Genomic DNA, 8066 nt, shown 5'->3' with positions numbered 1-8066 from the left:
TTCTCTCTTTTGCTCTTTTCTTTCTTTCTCTGAGTTTCACTCTTGTTGCCCAGGCTGTAGTAAGTACAATGCTGCAATCTCGGCTCACTGCAACATCCGTCTCCCAGGTTCAAGCGATTCTCCTGCCTCAGCTTGCCAAGTGGCTGGGATTAAAGGCATGTGCCACCACAGCCGGCTAATTTTGTGTCTTTAGTAGAGATGGGGTTTCACCATGTTGGTCAGGCTGGTCTTGAACTCCTGACCTCAAGAGATCTACCTGCCTCGGCCTCACAAAGTGCTAGGGTTACAAGCGTGAGCCACAGCACCCAGCCTCTGCTCCAAGTTTCTTTTGGTTACGATGAGTATGATATATCTTTCTCCATCTCTTCACTTCTAATATCTCTGTGTCTTCTTGTTTAAAGTAGGTTCGTTGTAGACAGCATATACTTGGACCTCATTTTCCATTCTGCCAGTCTCTGTCTTTTAATTGGTGTACTTGGACCATTCACATTTAAAGTGACTATTGATATCATTGGATTAATATGTACCATAGGTGTAACTGTTTCTATTTTTTTACTTTCTTCATTGTTTCCTTTTGTGTCTTTTACTCTTTTTCTACCTTCTCTGGCTATAATTGAACATGTTACATGATCCCATTTTTCTTCTCTCTTACAATACAAATTCTATTTCTTAAAAGAAAAATGATGTTTTTGTTTTCACCCTATACTTGCCATATATATTTACAAATAATCTAAGTCAACTTAAAGTAATGCTATGATGTTTCATGGGTCATGCAGGTACCTTAAAAACAAAATTCCTAATTCCTTCGTACCACCCTTTAATACATTGCTATCATTCATTTGATGTATTCATAACGTATAATCATCCAATCTATTATTGCTGTTTTTATTTTGATGGATGGTTATATGAATTAAGAATAAACATAATAAAATATTTTATTTTATCTTCGCTTATTCCTTCTCTAACTTCCTTCCTTCGTGTAGATATGTCTGTAGCCCTTGTGGTTTTTTTTTTTTTTTTTTTTTTTTTTTCTCTTTTTGAAGAACTTCTTTTAACCTTTCATGGAAGACAAAATTACTGGTGACAAATTCCCTCAATTATTGTCAAAGAGGTCGTTATTTCTCCTTCACATTTGAATCACAATTCTACACAATTCTAGGTTAACAGGGTTCTTTTTCCTCCAACACTAAATATGTCAGCTGCATGCTGTTCTTGCTTGCATGGTTTCTGAAGATAAGTCTAACGTAATACTCATCCTTGTTCCCTAAGGTAAGGTGTTTTCTTTCCCTAGCTTCTCTCAAGATGTTCTTTGGTCTTTCATTTTTTACACTTTCAATATTATATGTTGTGATGCTTAATTGTATGTGTAAATTTGGCTGGGCCATGGTGCCCAGATATTTGGTTAGATATTATTCTGATGTTTCTGCGGAGGGTTTTTTTTTTTTTTTTTTTTTTTTTTAAATGAAATGAGACATTGAAATCAGCAAACTTTGAGTAAAGCAGATGACCCTCCATGGTGTGAGTTGGCCTCATCTAGTCAGGTGAAGGCCTTAATAGTATAAAACCTCACCTCCCCCTAACAAGGAGGAATTCTGCCAGCAGATTCCCTTTAGACTTGAACTGCAACTCTCTCCCCTAAGTCTCCAGCCTGCTCGTCTACTTCATCAAATTTGATCTCACCAAGCATCCACAATTATGTGAGCAAATTCCTTAAAATCAATCTCAATCTCTCTCTCTCTCTGTCTCTCTCTCTCTCTCCTCTCTCTCTCTTTCTCTCTCCTCTCTCTCTCTCTCTCTTTCTCTCTCCTCTCTCTTCATCTTCACCTCTATCTATCTTCTATTATGAGAAGTGGCAGGTAAAGAAGATAGGGAAAAGAAAACAAATCATGTAATTGACTGTCGTATGGAAATATTTGATGTTGAAAATTATAATTTAAAATGTATAAATCAAATATTAGAAGTGTGTATAGTTCGAAGGGGAAAAAACTATCAAAGCATTTTAGTGCAATATTAAGCATGACCTATACAACCCTTCCTAAATGCCAAAGGCACACGCAGACACACACACACACACACACACAATCAAAGAATACAAATAACTAGAACAAAGAAATGTAGTAAATACAATCTGCTACATATGATAAACGTAGCCTACAATGTGGGAAGGTTTAGAAAATAAACACGCAAATAAAAATGTTTTCATTAATTCACATAATTACCTGCCAAAACCAATCAACATAATAAAATATTATAACATCGAATACAAAAAACAATCTACCAGCCCAAAGTGATAGACAAAAAATTTTAATTGTATAGATTAAAGTTAACTTTGGACAAAAATTAAAACCCAGGCAGGAAATGTTTTTTTTCCAACAACAGAAACTAGCAAAAACAAGGATATAGTAAAAACTGAAATAGAAAATTTCCAGTGTAGAGATATGAATATAGTAATTGACACGGGCAGGGATGATTAGTGAATGATAAAATATTTAGAGGATGATCATTAGAATACAGGACATTTATAATTTTAAAAACCACTTTCCCAATTACTTCATTAAAAATAAGGTGTCTCTAAAGGGGACAGATCTCCTAGATTCCTCCTTAACCAAGTGACCAGTCCTAGTATCATGATAATGGTGATGGGCAAACTGGACCTTCTCTGCCTGCAGATGGGCTGACGTAGGAAACTCTCAGTAGTGACTCTGCAGTGCTCCTGGCAAAACGACTAGGCTGAATTTAATCATGAGGATGTTTTTGGACAACTTCAGAATGTAGAACATTGAGCCAGACAGCTGACCTGTGCTCTACGAACAAGTCCATGTCACCATCATCGATGACAACAACAACAAGATGAGGAGATACTTTGGGTTTAAAATAACTAAAGAAAAGTAGCTACATTATCTTTTTACTTTTTTTGAACCCAAAATGTGCTTTCTCCTTTTTATCGTGTGATTCGTGGTGACATGGACTGTGTGAAGGAGACAGGTCAGTTGTCCTGCTCAGTATTCTACACTCTGCAGTTGTCTGTCTGATGATTACCTCCTATGAAACTCAAGCTAAGCATTTTTAGCAAGAACATGGCATTGTTCATATTCTGCACCGGCAGAGTCCCGTGTGACATGCTGTGTCCTGCCAGAGGCTCCTGACTCCTGTTCTCAACAGGATGGAAGCTGAGAGGGGTAGGGCTAAAGCCTCTCAATGCTGTTTGTCCATCTGGCTTTGGTCTTCCTAAATATTGATATTAAGTGGAGGCTGAAGGACTGTGGCTTCTCTAACCAAAGGAGCCTAGTGGGTTAACAATTGTCAAGAGCAGTCAGTGGTTCTGAAATACAATCCTCAGCCACCTATCCCTCCTGTGTTGTATTGAGCTTTCAATTGCTCTGCTCTTTTTTTTTTTTTTTTTTTTTTTTTTGAGACAGAGTCTCGCTGTGTCACCCAGGCTGGAGTGCAGTGGCGCGATCTCGGCTCACTGCAAGCTCCGCCTCCCGGGTTTACGGCATTCTCCTGCCTCAGCCTCCGAGTAGCTGGGACTACAGGCGCCTGCCACCTCGCCCGGCTAGTTTTTTGTATTTTTAGTAGAGACAGGGTTTCACCATGTTAGCCAGGATGGTCTCGATCTCCTGACCTCGTGATCCACCCGCCTCGGCCTCCCAAAGTGCTGGGATTACAGGCTTGAGCCACCGCGCCCGGCCTGCTCTGCTCTTTTAGTTTTTTTTCATCAAATGAAAATGCCTTGTGTGACATCTGTTCTTTCTTTTCATTGTTACAGCAGCATTTAGTATCTAGAGGAGAGAGAAGAAAAAACCAAATGAGCATCTTTGTCAGGTCCTGCTGATGGCCAAGTTTAGAGGGACTGCTAAGTGGTGATAGTCTAGGGTCAAACTGAGTTTCTGATAGAAGGATGAGCTGAAGGGTGAGCCTCAGGCTAGGTGAAGAGGCAAATGCCATCCACAAGTGAAAAGTAAACGCCCCTGAACTTCCAGTCAGCATGAGATGAAGGATATAGGGACCCTAGCTCTGCCCAACCAGCAACCGGTGACATCAGCTCCTTTCCTCCTGATTCCCTCTGTCTGGTGCACAGCGATGGCTTTTCACACCTCTCAGTGAGGATGTTCTCAGCATCAACCATGAAAGCTCAGAAACAGAGGGCTGGCTGCAGAAGGAAAGGACCTTTTGCAGAGAAACCCACCCCCTTACAACTCCATGTCCCAGTCTCTTAGGGAAGAGTGGGCAGGGCCATGGGAAGAACCCTGCATGTGAGATACAGGAAGGACCTCAGACCACATCCACGTCCAGTTCTGCCTTTTACAACAGAGGAGCAGTGATGTCACAGGGCTGACTTAACTAAAGCCACATGACTTGCTATTGACAACCCTGAAACTAGAACCCATGCACGAAGGCCCTTTCAATATGTTGGAGAGAAGGGAGAGTAAATTCTCCAATCTGGAGTTCTCAACCAGTCACTGGAGGTTGCTGGGTCACCTTGGCTAGGATAGGAATAAGCTTTGACAAAGAAATATGATGTCGCTGCTGCTTGTTTTGTTGGTTAAAATAAAAAAATGAGAAAAAGACAGAAGAAATATTATGTGTTCTTCCAAAAATGATCAGAGAAAAAGGAAAAAGAAAGAGTCAAATTGAATTACAAAGGAAGGGTAGAGATTGTAACCATGGCCCAACTTATTATCCCTAATTCCCAGAAGTTGATTCCATACCTGGTTACACCTTAATGCATTTCTAGAAATATTCTCAATATCTGATAGACAAAACTCTGAAGTAGAAAGTGAAAAGGATTAGTTTGTGTTTTACTACATTCTCCTCTCCCTGTTATATTTTTCCCAAAGTGGTTTGTTGGGAAAGATTTCTTTTTAGTATTTTATGCCAGCATCAAGGGTAGCATGAAAAAGTATTCATATATCATCTCTTCCTGGGTATTATTATTATTATTATTATTTTGAGACAGAGTCTCACTCTGTCACCCAGACTATAATGGTACGATCTCAGCTCACTGCAACTTCTGCCTTCCAGATTCAAGCAATTCTCTTGCCTCAGTCTCCCAAGTAGCTGGGACTACAGGCGCATGCCATCATACCTGGCTAATTTTTGTATTTTTAGTAGAGATGGGGTTTCGCCATGTTGGCCAGGCTGGTCTCGAACTCCTGACCTCAGGTGATCCACCCTCCTTAGCCTCCCAAAATGTTGGAATTAGAGGCATGAGCCACCATGCCCAGCCGAGTTTGTTTTTCTTATTATATTCTCTCTAGTGAAGAGAGACCTACGCGTTCTCTTTGAGGATTTGGCTGAATGAAAAGAATTGAGCAAAGCAGAATTTTTACATTGCAATGCTGAATACATTAATGGGCTGTGGAATCAGTGTATGAAAATGTAAACTGCAGAATTTATTTTAAAATTGAAAAGAAGGCTGGGCATAATGGCTCATGCCTGAATCCCAGCTCTTTGGTAGGCCGAGGTGGATGGATCACTTGAGGCCAGAAGTTCGAGACCAGCCTTGCCAACATGGTAAAACTGTGCCTCTACTAAAAAATACAAAAATTAGCTAAGTGTGGTGGCATGCACCTGTAATCCCAGCCACTCAGGAGGCTGAGGCATGAGAATTGTTGAAGCTGCTTGATGGAGGTTGCAGTGAGCCGAGTTGGAGTGCCACTGCACTCCAGCCTGGGTGACAGAGTGAGACTCTGTCTTAAAATAAAATGGCCTGTTATGGGGGCGAGTCCTACGGCGGGCGGGGTGGGACTCCGGTGCGAGGTGGGTCCTGCAGGTGGCAGCCAGACCTGCGCACTGCGGTGGTGGAAGATGGCTGCGCAGAGGTAGTGGACACTGAGCTAATGCTTAGAGTTGGGCTGATCCAAAAGGACACAAATGGAGAAATTCTGTGGATGTGGTGTTATCCTTCCACGACGCCACATGAGAAAATGCTGCTGAGAAAATGCTGCCTTACAGATGAAAACAAACTTCTCCATTCCTTTGTCTTTGGTCAGTATAGAAGAACATGGTTTTATATCACAACAATTGAAGTTCCAGAGTCTTCCATTTTGAAAAAGGTGACTCATTTTTCTATTGTTCTGACCACCAAAGATTTTAACCCAGTGAAGTATGCTGCCTTCACGAGGATATTATGTAGAATGTACCTGAAACATGAGAGCCCAGTTAAAATGATGGAGAGTTATGTTGCAGTTCTCACAAAGGGGATATGCCAGAGTGAAGAAAATGGCTCTTTCCTTAGTAAGGATTTTGATGTCCGAAAGGCCTACCTGGCTGGCTCCATCAGAGACATTGTATCTCAGTTTGGAATGGAAACTATTATCTTACACACAGCCCTGATGCTAAAGAAAAGAATTGTGGTGTATCACCCCAAAATAGGAGTGGTCCAGGAGTTTACCAGGACTCTGCCTGCCCTGGTGTGGCACCGACAGCACTGGACCATCCTTCACTCTTACATGCACCTCAACGCCGATGAGCTGGGAGCCCTGCAGATGTGCACAGGTTACATTGCTGGATTTGTAAACTTGGAGGAGAGCAACAGACCAGACCTCTATGATGTGTTTGTGAATCTGGCAGAGAGTGAGATTACCATTGCTCCCCTTGCAAAAGAGGCCATGGCAATGACCAAACTGCACAAAGAAATGGGTCAGCTAATTGTTCAGTCTGCAGAAGATCTAGAGAATCAGACAGACAGCCAGGTGATACAGGATATTGCTCTAAAAACAAGAGGAATCTTTACCAACCTATCACTGTTTTCAGAAGTTTTGGCTGATGGAGAAAAGAGAGTCCTTAATTTGGAGGCGCTAAAGCAAAAACGATTTCCGCCAGCAACAGAAAACTTCCTTTATCATCTAGTAGCAGCCGAACAAATGCTGAAAATCTGACTGTGTGACAGAATGTATCACTGATGACTGATAGAAAGCCCTCTTTCACTCTGATTATACATTAACTACATAAAGTCCTGAAAATAACAGATAAACTGTTATATATTTTTAATGATTTATTTGCAGGTATTGAGATTTGACCTGAAAAACAATGAAACACATGAACACACTTCTGATTCTCTCCCAGCTGATTAGTTTCCTGCCTGCTCTCAGTGCTGGACAAAGTGCTGTAATTACTTTATATAACATTACAAAACAGCTAGAGGTCCTGGGGTAAGAGAAAAAAAGCACATCATGACAAATGCGAAAGCCTTCATTATTACACGTTCCAGTTTGTCTCACTGTGTAGTCATAAGCTAATGGTTTACTTTCAGAAAGCTGCCTGAAACGTTGCTTTGTATTCTAAGAAGAACTTTAATTCCTCCTGAGAAACTCTACTTTCTGAGCTCAACTGCTAAGTTTTCTGTGGAACTGTCCAGTAGATCATTCAAGAGAGCCTGCAGTTGCACTTTCTTGTAAAAGTTAAAAAAACAAACAAACAAAAAAGGTTTTTCCCGGCCTTTGAACATTTTGCCTATGAGAGTTTTGCATATATTTTATACTTGAGTAGACAACTTTAATAGTCCATATTTATACTATCGCAGATGTAAGCATTTGGTAAACGTTCAGCCATTAACACTCATTTGACCCTGTTAGCAATGTTCTTTTGAAAAAGGTGCCAGTCCTTATGTGGTAAACTAAGAAGCCCATTGAATATAACAGTGTGTGGGACTGGAACAGTGACCTTATATTATTGTTAAGGGAATATGAGATTAACTTCCTATAGGGGCCAAAACCAGAGAATGGCTTCCAACAACTTTGGTGAAAGTAATTTGGCCACATGTCAGGCCAACTGTTTGTATTCATTTATGTACCTTTTTCACAACTGGAGACCTTAAAATTGCCGAATCAGCATGGAGGCCTCAATTACATGCTTGTTAGTGTGTCGTTCATGTTGATTGTAAGGGATTATTTTCACTCAGTACTGATGTCCTTGGAAATCTTACCTGGAAACATGTTTGCAAAAAAACATTATTGGATCTTTCATTTTTTTCTTGGTATTACATATTTGTTAAATAAAAATTAAACACCCTCCCTTTTTGAGTGAGGGCAGGGGAGGACCTGAAATAAGACGATGTTTAC

The 8066-nt window shown here is 40.6% G+C and overlaps 1 protein-coding gene across 1 annotated transcript; it reads left to right on the top strand.

Annotated features, from left to right (window-relative positions):
- The first annotated feature begins 5843 nt into the window (after nt 1-5843).
- LOC103247254 (DENN domain-containing protein 10) lies at nt 5844-7425 on the top strand. Its single transcript, XM_008019355.3, has one exon. It carries the CDS (start codon nt 5844-5846, stop codon nt 6882-6884), a length of 1041 nt encoding a protein of 346 aa, XP_008017546.3. The 3' UTR covers nt 6885-7425.
- Nucleotides 7426-8066: the final 641 nt, after the last annotated feature.

This window comes from Chlorocebus sabaeus, chromosome 20 (assembly GCF_047675955.1).
Source record: "Chlorocebus sabaeus isolate Y175 chromosome 20, mChlSab1.0.hap1, whole genome shotgun sequence".
Lineage (NCBI taxonomy): Eukaryota > Metazoa > Chordata > Mammalia > Primates > Cercopithecidae > Chlorocebus > Chlorocebus sabaeus.
The sequence above is the reverse complement of the archived record's forward strand: the minus strand, read 5'-3'. Positions and strand labels throughout refer to the sequence as shown.

Bases quoted from the DNA above. Each gene is read 5' to 3' on its own strand.
- LOC103247254 (XM_008019355.3), top strand. From the start codon at position 5,844: ATGCTTAGAGTTGGGCTGATCCAAAAGGACACAAATGGAGAAATTCTG.